Source organism: Lactuca saligna, chromosome 4 (genome assembly GCF_052625555.1).
Source record: "Lactuca saligna cultivar CGN05327 chromosome 4, ASM5262555v1, whole genome shotgun sequence".
Classification (NCBI taxonomy): domain Eukaryota; kingdom Viridiplantae; phylum Streptophyta; class Magnoliopsida; order Asterales; family Asteraceae; genus Lactuca; species Lactuca saligna.
Window position 1 is genome coordinate 32,510,159 of NC_136420.1, and position 15,290 is coordinate 32,525,448.

At 33.4% G+C, this 15,290-nt stretch overlaps 4 protein-coding genes and 1 non-coding gene across 6 annotated transcripts; all 5 read left to right on the forward strand.

Moving 5' to 3' along the window:
- The first annotated feature begins 1,727 nt into the window (after positions 1-1,727).
- On the forward strand, positions 1,728-4,492 carry GTE4 (global transcription factor group E4). Of its 2 annotated transcripts, XM_078989632.1 has the most exons (5): positions 1,730-2,029; positions 2,236-3,502; positions 3,585-3,735; positions 3,950-4,024; positions 4,129-4,492. In XM_078989632.1, the coding sequence occupies exons 2-4, from the start codon at positions 2,342-2,344 to the stop codon at positions 4,009-4,011; spliced, it is 1,374 nt and encodes a 457-aa protein (XP_078845758.1). In that variant the 5' UTR covers positions 1,730-2,029; positions 2,236-2,341; the 3' UTR covers positions 4,012-4,024; positions 4,129-4,492. The 2 variants fall into 2 exon arrangements, with proteins under 2 accessions (XP_078845757.1, XP_078845758.1); XM_078989631.1 differs by having other exon boundaries at positions 1,728-3,502.
- A 2,317-nt stretch (positions 4,493-6,809) lies between these two features.
- On the forward strand, positions 6,810-7,299 carry LOC145038407 (signaling peptide TAXIMIN 1). The gene is made up of 2 exons (XM_078986779.1): positions 6,810-6,991; positions 7,111-7,299. Exons 1-2 carry the CDS (start codon positions 6,882-6,884, stop codon positions 7,232-7,234), a joined length of 234 nt encoding a protein of 77 aa, XP_078842905.1. The 5' UTR covers positions 6,810-6,881; the 3' UTR covers positions 7,235-7,299.
- Positions 7,300-8,849: 1,550 nt separating this feature from the next.
- LOC145039450 (cytochrome P450 CYP72A219-like) lies at positions 8,850-10,822 on the forward strand. The gene is made up of 5 exons (XM_078987512.1): positions 8,850-9,129; positions 9,249-9,469; positions 9,580-9,824; positions 9,917-10,280; positions 10,388-10,822. The coding sequence occupies exons 1-5, from the start codon at positions 8,850-8,852 to the stop codon at positions 10,820-10,822; spliced, it is 1,545 nt and encodes a 514-aa protein (XP_078843638.1).
- Positions 10,823-11,498: 676 nt separating this feature from the next.
- TRNAG-UCC (transfer RNA glycine (anticodon UCC)) lies at positions 11,499-11,570 on the forward strand. Its single transcript has one exon. It is a non-coding gene; the product is annotated as a tRNA-Gly (tRNA).
- Positions 11,571-11,615: 45 nt separating this feature from the next.
- Positions 11,616-13,601, forward strand: LOC145041521 (craniofacial development-like protein). The gene is made up of 3 exons (XM_078989633.1): positions 11,616-11,978; positions 12,580-12,719; positions 12,800-13,601. The coding sequence occupies exons 1-3, from the start codon at positions 11,855-11,857 to the stop codon at positions 13,349-13,351; spliced, it is 816 nt and encodes a 271-aa protein (XP_078845759.1). The 5' UTR covers positions 11,616-11,854; the 3' UTR covers positions 13,352-13,601.
- Positions 13,602-15,290: the final 1,689 nt, after the last annotated feature.

Sequence of the window (15,290 nt, forward strand, 5' to 3'; positions counted from 1 at the left end):
CCCAAAAGGACCATGCACCATCGGGTCAAGCACATAGCAAAATAGTTATGGACTTAGACACGAATTCAACAATAATTCATATAAATATTTCATATCTATGTGTAAGATGAAAGTAACTATGCAATCACTTTAGTAGAGTGATTGGATTGAATCTAACTAGAAACGGTCAGCGATTCATGATTGTCATGCTCGGGACACATAATGCTTTCAACAAACAAGAGAGAGAGAGAGAGAGAAAGAATTTGGTGTAAGGAGAGAAAGGGTCGAACTTGCTATTTATAGGCTGCCCAAAACATGTCCACATCGTGGAGTCTTATGTCCACATCATGGCGCATGGCTGAATCACTTGGTAGGCTTGCCATCTGCGTTCTAGCTTCGAAAGGTGTCCATATGATATTTCCACCTTGTGAATCTTATGTCCACGTCGTGGAGTCTTAACATATCACTCCCGTAGACTTAGCACGTGTTTTCTAGCCTCGATTAGTGTATTTGACTAGTTTTACTTCATGGGCTTAATGTTCACGTCGTGGACTTGAGGTTGATTAGGGTTTCTACCATATGTCATGCCTTTAGACTGCTACATCTTCGGAAGGTCATAACTTTTGCATACGAACTCTATTTTTTACGTTCTTTATATCCACACGTAGGTGAAGACGTTCTCTACAACTTTCATTTGAATCACTAAGGCTAAAAAGTATTTTTATCATAAACTCACTTTTTACGATTTCCAGTGTCGTGCCGGTTTTATCCGGAAACTTCGATAGGTCTTAACTTTTTCGTTATAACTCGGATTTCGGCGTTTTTTATATCTCCAGAATCATTGTCCCGACCACTTCAACTTTCTTCATAGATATTGGGTCTACCTTTTTTTTTTACGCTTATTTTTATTCTTAACTTATTATATCTTATAAATAAGTATAATGCACATAAAATCACATAATTCACATAATATTCTGATAATTCATCTTTATTACTTCAAAGTATGTTATAATTGTTGACTCTAACTATTACACTATTATACTAATGCTTAACCTAAAAACATGGACGTTACATTGTCTATCATCTTTAAGTGCCTTTATAAAACTATTTTTTTCAAAGAATGAAAGAAGTTTAAGCTTAAGGTAAAAAGAAATAATAATAAACAAGCAAATTTCAAAAAATAAAGAAAAGAAGACAAATGGGTAAATTATTCTTTTAATTTACATTCAATAATTTTTTCAAAATAAAAATAATATTTTATCCTTTATAAACTAATTCATTTGATAGAGAGTGTCTTTTAAATTGAAGGTGATGAGTTCTAATATGAACATTGACAAATTTACTATTAAATGATACTAGACAATTTTACTAATTAAATGATAATCTAACTAGATGATACTAACTTTTAACTGTTAACTTTAAGAAAGTTAACTATCAGAAATATAAGATCCCACAAAAAACATATTTGTAAACTGCGTTGAGTATTTGTGTAATTTCAGTCTTAAAAGTTAAAACAATTATATGATGAGTACTCTAATTTTTTAAAAATTTAATGGTAGATGACTAGATGTATATGGAGAAAATTAGGCTCGTTGATTCACAAATTGAATGTTCGGGGAGTATTTTGGGCAACACATCATTCAAGAGGGTCCAAATCGCCCATCTATTAAAGCTGAGGGGGTACTGTTGGATTTGTCTAGTACTTCAAATGGGAGCGTAGTAGGAACTCCGATACTCAGAAATTGACACGCGCCACCATCGCGCGTGGTTAAATTCTTGTGACATTACGCACAATGGCGGTCAGCTTTCATAATCTCGCATGATCATCCGTTCGTTTATCCAGTCCACGTCATCTTCACAAACCTCGGCCCTACGATCCGCACCACTCCGACGGGCCACCCTCGACGCCTTCACTCCATTATCGGTGGCGATATCATCCTTCAGGACCTGTCTATGGTCGAAATCTAAGCCAGAGAGAGAGAGAGAGTAGAGAGAGAAAGAATAAGCGAAGAATCCAATGAGTTAATAAGGGTTCGATCTATTTGAAAAGGTACTTTCTCGGAACCCTAGTGTGTTACTATCACTCTATCAGACTTAATTATGTTTTGTTTGTGTAAAGTTATAGAAGCTGTGTGAATATTGGTTTTAATCTTCAAAATTGTATGAAAATCTAGTATTTTGTACATGTTTGTACAATCGAAGCAGATTGAGTTAGGGTTTTTGGATTTCATGTATGAATTCGGAGAAAATTTTCAGTAGAAAGTCCTTCAAAGGTTTAAACAAGAAGAAGAAGAAGAATTCAACACCGTCTCACAGTTCAAACCTAGCTTCAGAAGACGCAAACCCTAGCCAGGTGGTAGTTATGGGTTCTCGGGTTCCTCCTGGAAACGGAGGAAGTAAATTTGGATTTCGAAGGCAGGAGAATCGAGTCACTATCCAGCTGACATCTAAATCGAAGCAAGAGATGAGAGAAATTAAGAGGAAGCTTGTTAGTGAGCTTGAACTGGTTAAGCGATTGGTGAAGAAGATTGAGGAGGTAGGGTCGAGGCCATTGAATCAGTTAAGTATCTCTGTTTTGGAGAACACTCAGGGTACAACTACAAGCGAGAATGTAGAGAAGGAGAAAAGAACTCCAAAAGCAAACCAGTTCTACAGGAAATCAGATTTTCTTCTTGCCAAAGATAGAATCCCTGCAACTGAGAGCCACAAGAAATTAAAACCTAGTGGCAAGAAACAAGGAGGAGTTGATGCTAAGTTTTCAAACAAATTGTTCAAGAGCTGTAGTACTTTGCTTGAGAAATTAATGAAGCACAAACATGGCTGGGTGTTTAATAAGCCTGTTGATCCACTTGCCCTTGGTTTACATGATTACTTTGACATCATTAAGCATCCAATGGATTTGGAAACTGTAAAATCACGTCTGGATAAAAACTGGTATAATTCTCCAATGGAGTTTGCAGAAGATGTAAGACTCACATTTCACAATGCTATGACATACAACCCAAAAGGGCAAGATGTTCATGCCATGGCAGAGCTTCTGTTAAATTTTTTTCAAGAAAAATGGAAACTCATTGAAGCAGATTATATCCGTGAGTCTAAGCTTGCAGTAAATAATGAAATTGTTTTGCCACCTCCACCTCCACCTGCTCCAACCATTGATCCTAAACCAAAGCCTATGAATCCTTCTACCATGGGTAGAACTCCTTCTTCCAAGAAACCAAAGGCTAAAGAACTCAACAAAAGGGAAATGACATATGATGAGAAGCAAAAGCTTAGTATGGACCTTCAGAATCTGCCTTCTGAAAAGCTAGATAATGTTGTTCAGATTATCAAGAAACGAAACCCATCATTGTCTCAAAAAGATGATGAAATTGAAGTGGATATTGATACTTTTGATACTGAAACTCTATGGGAGCTTGATCGGTTTGTTACAAACTACAAGAAAGGTTTAAGCAAGAACAAAAGGAAAGCTGATTTTCCCAATCAAGAAACAATGGAAGTTGAACCAAATGTACAGGAAAACGTGAGTCTTTCATACCATCTTTTTTCCTTTATGTAATGAAATATGCCAAAAAAAAAAACATGATTTTTCTTCCTAATTTCAGATCCCACAACCAATTGTTGTTGATGCCCCTAAAGAAGCTGATGAGACAGATGTTCAGATGGAGAAGAAAGTGGAGGAGGAAGTTGCTCATGGAGACAACAAGTCAAGTAGCTCTAGCAGCTCCAGCAGTGTATCTGGATCCTCTTCTAGTGGTATTAATTAACTATTAGCATATGAGAATTAATGGTTTTCTTTCTTTTTGACTTAATATGAAGCCAAAAAACCTGGCTTAATGTATCAAGCCACTAACCCTTTACCTATCCCTCCTTCTTTTTCCTCTCATCTCCGCATGTTAAAATTGATTAATATATTCAAAATTGTTTTTTTTTTCTGATGATTTGTCTTATTTTTTTTAATTGATTACAGATTCTGATAGTGATAGTTCATCTGGAGCAGGATCTGATGCAGGTCATTCTTCAAAGGCATGATTGCAACAAGAAGGTATTATTTAATCATCTTAATCGTGTATATTGTGATTATTTTCATCTCACTCATGTTTTAAAATGTTCATTCTGCTAATATATTTAAACCCTTTTCTTTTGCAGATTTCTGAAACTGCACCAAGTAGTACTTATTTGTAGAAGATGAAGATGTAACATATGGAGCAAATGTACAACTCTTGATGCACGACGTGCAATTCGAATTTAGGTGTTTGTTGTTGTATCTGTAACTGTTAAGTTGTAAACTTATTTTAGCACGTGAAGTATGTAATCAAACACTGAAGTAAGTTTGTAGTGTCTTAGAATTAGTGACAGTTTGTTTCAGGTTGGTTATTTAACTGTCTGTTTTAAGAGCTTCTGTGTATTGCATAAAAAGCTCACTCAACTTCCCCTCTGAAGCTTGTAAAGTTATTTAGTTTTATTGCAAACTTTGTTAAAATGTCAAAATAACATCTAGTTTTTGTTACAATGAGCAGCTTTAGACTAGTGTAGAGTGTTGTTAATTAGTTTGATAAAAGTCTTCAATTAATGACTGAACATGTTAAGTACTTAAAACCCAATTCTTAGAAAACTTGTAAGGGACTAATATTTTATAACAATTATTAACGTGCAAATGTGTAAAGCTACAAAAGTGATAATTTCCAAAAGAGAAAAGACGCATGAAATACTTTGTAAAATAAGCTACAAAAAAGGTAAGAGCGTGGTGTAAAGCATTATTCCTCTAGCTGTTGTTATTGTGGGAATATGAATACCAAAGAGAACACGAATAAGGAAGAATGGATACCATGTGCTTGTGTGGTTTTTTTTATTTATTTTATTTTATTTTATTTATTTATTTTTGTGTGATTAATATTCTTCTAACTACAATGGTGTTTGTTTGCTGTACATCCAAATAATTTTTCTATTGCTTGCTTATGTTTATCCTTTTAAACCCATATATTTTCAGGTTGTGTATTTTATGATACGTTATATAAGTAATCATCTTAGTATAGTTTTTTGTCCAAAAATATTATATTAAAAAATAAAAATAATTCATTGTGTAAAAGGATAAGTCAATGAAATATAAAAATGTCTTTTTTCAATCATTTTACATGTATAAATTCAAATTTTCAAACATTACAAAAAATAACTTATTAGTTTATTATGGTTTGGTGTCCAAATATTTAAAAAAAATTTCTATTTTAACACCTCATAAACTGTTTTAAATAAGTGGTTGTTTGTTTTTTTATGTGAAGATCTGTGCAACCATTTTTGTCTGCGTCGCGCAGACAACGCGCATACATATATCATCGCAGAGTGTTTGTTTTTTGGAAGTGCGTAGATCAAAAAACATCTACGCGAAATCTTCCTGATGCAGACATGAGCTACCGTCTTCAAAGGTTTTCAGACTTTATTTTAACCTAAACAAAAAAAAAACATGGGCCACCGTACAATTTCTTTTATTTTTATTTTTATTTTATTATTTTTTTTGCTGAAAATGCATTTTTAATGTTTATGACATGAAATTAAGTTTGAAATTTCAATTTATTTCAACAGTCGCAGACGTTAAAAATAATCAGTCTTCTTATTGCAGACTGCAGACATTAATATATTATTGGTCGTGTCATTCTGCTGCAGAGGCTTGCAGACGTGGTCCACAGACTGCAGACTGCAGATATTTTGACTTCAAAAAAACAAATCCTAAATATCTCCTTCAATATATTATTGGTCATGTCATGTTCTATTTCCAAATTTATTGTTCACTAAATTAATTAAAACATGAATAATTTGAGTCGTATATCTATAAGAGCATGAATACGACCTTCATAAACTTAGGTCGCAACTATAAAGATTCAACTGATAGCAAAAATTCTGTAACATGACTAGATTCTAGCCTCAAATATTTATTGACTGTCTAAATAAATAAATAAATAATACATAGTATGATAAAAATGCAAATGACGTGTTTGCCTCTTTGTGGAGAAAAACATATCTTATCTCATTTACTATCTTTTTAGAAATAGTAAAAAATTAACTTAATTATCAAGATAATCTATCATTGTTATAGATGAAATATGTGAATTTTTTGGAAAACACCAAAAGAATTAAATTGAAACCTACTCGCAATCTATGAAATGACAAGCCATATACGAGAGCACCACTAGAAGTTGTTTTTAAGAAGAAAAAAAAAACCATGGGCCTCATCAGCGAAAATATATGTTTTACATTCTGAAAGAAAAATCATTTTTTTGAACTTTTTTGTAGTAAAATCTTCAAAGGTCATTTTTACAAGAAATAGCTTTATATTGTAAGTTTAATCTTCAAAAATTCTAAAAAAAAAAACAATATCAAAGAATTTTACAGATGTAATATATGACATTCTTAATTTCTTAGATATGATCTGGGAAAATTAAAATAAAAGTACATTTTTTGAACTTTTCTTGTATTAAAAATCTTAAGAAAAAAGGTTTAAATAGTCTAAAAAATTGAAGGTTTTTTTTAAAAAGATTTTTTAACCTTAAAAATGATATAAAAGTGAAGAAACATGATAAAAATATGTCTTATATATGATTACCAGTGCACAATTTAATTAAGGTTTTTGGCAGCCAAAAATGACTTTTTCTCGACACGTTTACTAATTTTGTAGATTTTTTCATTTGATTAAATTTTTTATTATTTCTTGAATACTATAAGACGGAATTAACTTATTAAAAAAATTGCGAAGAGATATTTGAGTGAGGGACTAATATTGTAATTTACTAAAAGAGAAGCAAAACTACAATACAATAGATTGCGTAGCGTAGCAAATATAAACACCCTTTCGCTTATCCCTTCACCAGCAGAGACCAGATACAGAGACAGAGACAGAGCAAGCAAAAATGTGTTGCGGTGATGGCGACTGCAGACCTTTGGGTTTCCTACTCGGTCTCCCCTTTGCTTTCCTTTCCCTTCTTCTATCAATCATCGGCGTCGTCGTCTGGATCGTCGGGTACGTTATAATTACTTACTCATTCTCGAAATCACTTGTCTAATCGTTTGATCCGCTACTTAAAAAATTTTAATTCGAATTGAATCTCAATTTCTGATTATACTGATGAACTGAAACAGATTGTCGTTGACATGCATATGCCCCTGCTGTTTGTGCCTTACGGTGTTAGTTGAAATAGCAATCGAGCTGATTAAGGCTCCGATTCATGTCATGGAATGGTTTACTTCGAAGATTCCTTGTTGAGTTGTAGTTGTGAAACCTAACTTTGTGTGTGATTATTCGTGCATAATGAATTATACTTTTTAGCATCTTCTCAATGGTTCTTTTGAATATTTATGATATGGTGATTTGATTAGGGGTCTATTTCTTTATTACTTTACTCTGTAGAATCATTTGCTTGTTTATCTAGTGTTACATCAATTGATTTATGATCCTGTATGTTATATGCTTTTAAAACATTTGATTAAAACATTTAAAACATTTGATCTAAGTGTTGAATATGGCAAAATGTAAGAAATAACAAAGCAGTTTTTAATTTTTCTTTGTTTTTATAACATTGTACTCTTTTTGTCTTTATTATAACATTTTTCTTTACTTTAAATTATTCTTCATTAGAGCTTTCTACTTTAAAGAGTTTAAAAATATTATAGCAAAGAGATTTAAAACGAGATAATTTGGCACAAGTTAATTTGTTCTTATGCAATGTTATTGTTCACGTACAATACGATGCACTGCTAATATGGCAAAAAAATTCAAAACTGTATATATTTCTTAAAATTGTCCATATCATATAAAATTTGAAAGTAATTATCCATATTACCACATATATTTACATATTTTGTATTGATAATACTTATTTTATGTTTTAACATAATTATTTAATAAGAAATCTATCTATATCAAATATCAAATATAAAATAAAAAACAGTGTTTGAAATGACAATTGAAAATCAAATAAGAAGGATGAATAGCGAATCTTAAATGCTGTTTAATAATGAATTAACAAAAGAATCTTGAACAAAAATCATAATTACTAGTTTTAACTTTTAAGCAATTAAACAATAGACTTAAGACATTCACAATGTATTTCAACTCCATGTAGTTTAATCGATTGACATCAAATTCTATTTTTAATACAACTTTTCTATTTAATTACTAAGATACATAGAATCTATAAAATTCAATTGAACATATTTAGAAAAACATATATAATCCTTTTTGATAATCAATAATCATTTTTCATTCAACATTTAAATGGGTATTGAACCCAAATCTATTTTATACCAACTTGACAGCGATTATAATTGAGCTTAAAATATTGTATATTTTAATCTATTGTATATTTGTATGTCAATTAGTGTGTATACATGTAACTTGAGTTGAAATGTTTTGAATAAGATGAAGGTTGCGAATTAATGACGTTGTGGGGATATCTCTGCCTCATATATCTTCTAGAAGCGATGCCAAGAATGTCCATTATCTAGTACGTACAGAACAATGGTGTCATCTACTCTTGTTTTCTTTCACATGTAAATATTGAATGATACAATACATTCGGCAAGATTTTTGTTTGCTATATGATTGTCTACGTTTTTAAAGACATCCAAAACGAAACAAACACCGTTGACCAACATTTATGTTCCCAAGGAAGTGAAATCGCACTTCATCGCAAATTTTAAAGTCCATTATCAATTTAACATGGTTTACAAGGTTGGTTTGTTATTATAAGAAAGTTTAATTCACAACAATGAGATTTCAGCTCCACGAAAACAGTATTTATAAATATTGCTCCCTACCACTCCATATCTTATGAACACTTCCAATCTCTCCCTCTCTCTCTCTCTCTCATTAGTCCTTAATGGAGACAAGTATGCACTTGTGGCTTACAAGCTCTTTTGGAGTGGCCATGGTGGTTGTTGTGGCATGGAGGTTGTTGAAGTGGGTGTGGGTGCAACCAAGGAGGCTTGAGAGGCACCTAAGGCTTCAAGGGATCAAGGGAACCTCCTACAAGTTCTTTTATGGGGATACAAAAGATATGAAACAACTGGTCAAAGAAGCCAACCAAAACCCCATCAGTATCCATGATGATATCATTCCAAGACTCTTACCCTTTGTTTCTAGGTCAACCAAAACATATGGTATCAATTGGTTGCTTCCTAAAATTAATTTCCAATCACAAAATAAGCAAAAAGTTGGATAACAGGGTAATTAAACTTATATAATCGTTATTGAAATACAAATCTAATTTATTTCACAGGTAATATTTTCTTTGCGTGGTTGGGGCCAAACCCAATAGTGTATGTCCTTGATCCCGGTCTAGCCAAAGATATACTCTCTAGAATCAACGATTTCCAAAAGCTTAGGAAAAAAAATCCCTATATTAAGTTATTATCTCAAGGATTAATTGATTACGATGGAGATAAATGGATCAAACATCGAAAAATCATCAATCCCGCATTCCATGCGCACAAATTAAAGGTTTATTAATCCTCTTTTACATACATATAGCATTCAAATCATTCAACTCCTCATCTCTTACATGAAACGATGGATGTAGTTTTTCGAGATTATGTTTATTTGTTATGTAGTACATGGCTCCGGCTATTCATTTGAGTTGTAGCGAGATGATGGAGAAGTGGCAGAAGTTGTTAGCATGTGAGCATTCATGCGAGCTCGATGTGTTTCCATATCTTCAGACACTAACGAGCGACATAATCTCACGCACGGCATTTGGTAGTAGTTATGAAGAAGGAAGAAGGATATTTGAACTTCAGAAAGAACTTATTACTTTACTATTGGAAATCATACATTCTGTATACATCCCTGGATCTAGGTAAAGCATACATACATATACATCTTAAATCCTTGAGACGTATGAAATATCACACGATCATTGATATGTCATAATCTTCTTAATTCCCGTAGGTTTTTGCCCACTAAAAAGAACAAAAGAGTGAAAGAGATTGATCGTCATGTGAAGGCTTCAATAAGAGGTATTATTGAGAAAAGACTAATGGCAATGGAAGATGGTGAAGTTAGCCATGATGACTTACTAGGCATATTGTTGGAGTCCAATCAAAATGAGATTCGAGGAATGAGCATCGAAGATGTAATAGAAGAATGCAAGCTCTTTTACTTTGCAGGCCAAGAAACCACCTCCAATTTGCTCGTATGGTCCATGATCTTACTAAGCCAACATCCATCATGGCAAGAACAAGCAAGAGACGAAGTTTTTCGTGTCTTTGGACGTGAAAAACCAGATATTGATGGATTAAGTCACCTGAAGATCGTATGGAATTAGTTAATTTCATCATTTCATTCACAATTTCTTGTTTTTGTAGCTCGTAATCGTGTGTTCCGGTTTAAATTAATGGTTTTATTGTTGTTTGATCGTAGGTTACTATGATTTTGCATGAAGTTTTAAGGCTATATCCTGCAGTATCGGCATTATACCGATTGGCTAATGAAGAAACTAAGCTAGGAGAGATGAGTTTACCGGCTGGAACTGCAATCACAATACCCGTGGCTATGTTGCACCATGACCATGAGATATGGGGTGACGATGCAAAGGAGTTCATGCCTGAGAGGTTCTCTGAAGGTGTCTCAAAGGCAACTAAGGGACGAATGTCGTATTTCCCATTTGGTTGGGGACCTCGTATATGCATCGGCCAAAACTTTGCTCTGATGGAAGCCAAAATAGCGTTAGCGATGATTCTGCAACGTTTCACTTTTGTGCTTTCACCGTCTTATTCACATGCTCCTCATTCAGTCCTTACTGTACAACCCCAATTTGGAGCTCACTTGATTATAAACAGGGTTGATCATTATTAAGCGAATATGAATTTTCTTTGTAATATGATTTTCTATATATTGGTTTGATCAATGATATATATTGGATGTTATAAAAGTGAACATATAGGGTTTAATAAGATGGTGGGGAGTATATGTTTAGGGCACATATACAACTAGAAGTTTAATAAGATGGTGATTAGGATTGAATGAATGTTTAATAGAAAGTGGGTGATGATATAGGGTGAAGTTGAATGAAACAATTGAATAATCATTCAACTCTTCTATAAGATTCAATAAAAAAAAAAAATAATAATAAAGATCATTATTGAATACATGTTTAATGGGTTGTCGATAATAAAATTAAATTTGAGTGGGTATTTAATGTATAATGTAACAATTCATTAAACTTTATAAAATATAATGGATTATGAATACTCCTGAGACATAGGTTAAAGATTTAGTCAATCTCATATTAAACAATTTAATACTCTTAAGAGATAGCCGGTTAAAGTTTACTTTAGTCCAAAATTATGACTAATAGTCAATAGTTAAACGCAGCAAGTCAAGGACAAACTTGAAAACCATAAAAAGGTTATAAATAGTCAATGGCGTCAAATTAAGTATTGTGGACCATGACACTATAGACTTGGGATAAAGTAAAAAATATATATACATCAAAAGACTTATATTATTTCAAAATTGTTTAACACAAGTTGCGTTTGTAGTCCAACGGTTAGGATAATTGCCTTCCAAGCAATAGACCCGGGTTCGACTCCCGGCAAACGCATTTTTTCATTTTCTTTTTGGATTTTAGGTTAAAAGGGTCTTGTCGTCATTCTTGTGTATTTTACCGCTCAACCGATCGTCGTCACTGCTCGCTACTCTCAAACCCCCCAATTCTCTGCATCCACGATTGGATTTTTTATTGTTAGCGCAGGCATATTTTCAAACATCTCTGCCCAAGGATTCCGATTGGGGTTTTGGTCGGGGAAGCGAACATATTCAAGAGCCTGAACCTGAAGAATCCCACCTACTTCTCGATCAATTTTCCTTTCAAATTTCTTCAATACAATGAATGAAGGAGGGGAGGGCAAGTCTGTCGATTTTTCTGGAGATCAACAGCCGCAGCCGACCACTGATGTTCCTCAATCCACGCTTCCTCTAGTGATGCAAGCCAACCCCCAAACCCTTTCAGGTATGTACAGTGATGTATTTGTCAGAGTCATCGACTTTGGCTATCTTTTATTCCTCTTGAAATTGATCATCTTTATAATATAAACCAACTTAGGGCCTTCAACAGCTCTCAGTCTTAGGTTATCATATGCAATAGAGTAATGAGTCACTTATGGAAGATTCTTTGAATTGTTCGCAATCCGATAGGTTTACAATATGTGAATGGTTTTACTAAGTAGGTTTTAGATATGATGCTTGTTTTCCTCCCACTTTTCTTCTAATATGCAAGTTTGCACTTCTTGGAAATGCTACAAGCTTGTACATGGTAAATGTTAGTTAACATATGATAAAGGGAATGAAAACAAACTGACTTTCAAGTTCACTAGTTAGATTCTTGATTATCTACAGTTCGCCTGGAGACAATAAATCAGAGTAATTGTAACTCAATCTTTTCAGAACGAAGGATTTTATCTTAAGCCATATCATCAAATTATCGAAAATGTTTTCCCTTCTATATTACTTTTAAAATTTAATCCATCTGTTCTGCATGATGGCTTTTCTTCACACACTTCTACTTCTATTCAAATCCATTCATTTGGTTAAAGTTTATTCCAAAATCCCAGAGAAAAACACCAGAGTTGATGCTGTGTGGCAGCAGATGAACAAAGGAATTTCTAAAGAGAAGCTGAATTCCATTATAAAGAAGTCTCCCTCAAATTCAAAAGGAACTTCATCTAAACCTTCTTCAAAAACATCTTCTTCCGTAAGTCTTCTCATACATTTTACATAACAAAACATTTTCAACTCAACATATTACAAATTCAATCATTCGTTTTTCATTAGAGTTGGATGACAGTTCTTGGACTTGGTCCAAAAAAGACTTCACCTCTCCAGCCCACACCAAAGTCAAAGCCAGATGATAAACAAGACGGTGTTAGTCAAGACACCATGAAACTTGCAGCTGCCGCCCTTTCTGCCGCCAGGGATGCCGCCAACATGGCTGCTGTTTCGGGAAGAGGAAAAATCGAGGTGAGAGAAATGAGAGACTTTGCAGGGGAAGCCATTGAAGTAAAGAAGTTTGTTGATGCAAACACAAAAGAAGCATCAGAAAAAGAAAAAGGGAGTGGTGCACCTTCTGCAGTGGATTCGATTCTTGAGCAAATTAGAAAGAAACCAAAACTAAGTGTTCTTGATAAGACCAAAAAAGATTGGGGTGAATTTAAGGAAGAAAACCGGTTGGATGAAGAACTTGAAACTTATAAAAAGAGTGGAAATAAGTATTTGGATAAAGTCTCTTTCTTGCAACGTGCAGATTATCGTGAGTTTGAGAGGGAAAGAGATGCAAGATTAGCTGTGCAGGCTAAAAGGAAGACTGATATGCGAGAAGATGACTAATAAATACCAATATTTTATAAAATGTTTTATTGTTTCATCTTTGTTTTTAGAGATTTTGTAACATGAGCGGATATTGTTTGATAATTTTCATCTATGCATGAGATATATATGCATAAGATGTGCACAAACTAGTGCATTTGGTATTTAACTTGTGTGCATTTGATATGTAATGTTGTATACATAATTGAGTGCATCTCATATATACTTTGGTTCATGTTATGCAAAAGTTTGTGCATCTCATCTAGAATCATGTGTATGTTATTTATTAGTTATGCATAAGCTAGTGTATTTCATGTGCAAGCATCTGCATCTCATGCATAATCTAGTACAACTTATGTATGTTTTTAAACTTAATTATATGGGATATTGACTAAATTGACCAATTCTTTGTTTACTATTATAACAAACCAACTAGTTTAATAATTTGAAAAATGACCACTGAATCTGTAATTTTAAAGAGAAAAAAATATGAATTCGACAAACTAGGTTTGGATCAATTTTCCGTTCAAATTTATTCAATATTATAATGAATGAAGGAGGGCATGGCATGTTTATCAATTTTCCCCAAACCCTTCCAGATACGTACAGTGATTTATTTGTCAAAATCATTGAATTTTGCTATCTTTTATTCCTCTTGAACTTGATTATCTTTATAAGTATTACAATGTCGGAATTACAGGAAATAACAATGGATTTCACTCTCTTTACTAATATAGGAAATGTACTTTAGTTTCTTACATATAATAGCAATGTAATTTCATTTCTCTACTCATAATAGCAATGTAATTTAATTTTCTTACTAATAATAGCAACATACGTGGCTTTTTGTTTATTAATAATAGAAAAACATTTATAATTCCTTACATTTCTTTAGAGATCCAGACATATTTAGCATTCCATACATTTCTTCAAAGATTCAGGTTAAGAAAATACACAATTTATCATTCACGGGTCGTGCTTAGCACAGCACTTTTGACGTACCTAGTATATATAAAGAAAACAATGTTACCCAGTTAAATCATTGTCCCTTTTTAATAACTTTGCGATATTTCTATCTATTATTTTGGAGATTTATAATTCTTCCATTAAATAGAATTCGGAATTGTATTTGCTTGTATATTATGAAAGTCACGATTACATGAAATATATATACATACATATTGTTACACTTTAAACCATATATATATATATATATATATATATATATTCTTGTCTAATATCCCCCCTCAAGCTAAGGCCGTGTAGCGACCTGTAGCTTGTCACGTAAGAAAAGATATCGATTTGAGGGCAGGGGTTTTGTAAACACATCTGCAATCTGGTCGTCTGTGGAGATATATTGAACCGTCAGCTGTCGTCGTGCAACCTTTTCTCGAACAAAGTGAAAGTCAACTTCAACATGTTTTGTACGTGCATGGAAGACATGGTTTGCTGATAAATATGTGGCTCCTAAATTGTCACACCACAAAATTGGAGCTGAACTAGTAGTAACACGAGTTCACGCAATAATGTTTAAAGCCAAGTGAGTTCTACAACTGTATCAGCCATAGCTTTGTATTCAGAGTTTGTAGATGACCGCGAGACAATCTTTTGTTTTCGAGCACACCACGAAACAAGATTAGAACCAAGATAAATGGCATATCCCCCGGTGGATCGGCGGTCATCCGGGCAACCAGCCCAATCCGCATCAAAATAGGCACACAAGGGAGTAAAGGTGGAATCAGTGTATGCATGTAGAGTGGGAGTAGAGCCATGTTTAATCAGTAAACCATATGAGACAGTACCTTGCAAATAGCTAAGAATCCGTTTAACTGCAGACCAATGATTTTGAGTTGGGGAATGCATGAACTGGCAGACTTTATTGAGTGCAAAGGTAAGATCAGGACGTGATAAGGTGACATACTAAAGTGCTCCAACCATTTGACGATATTTAACCAGATCA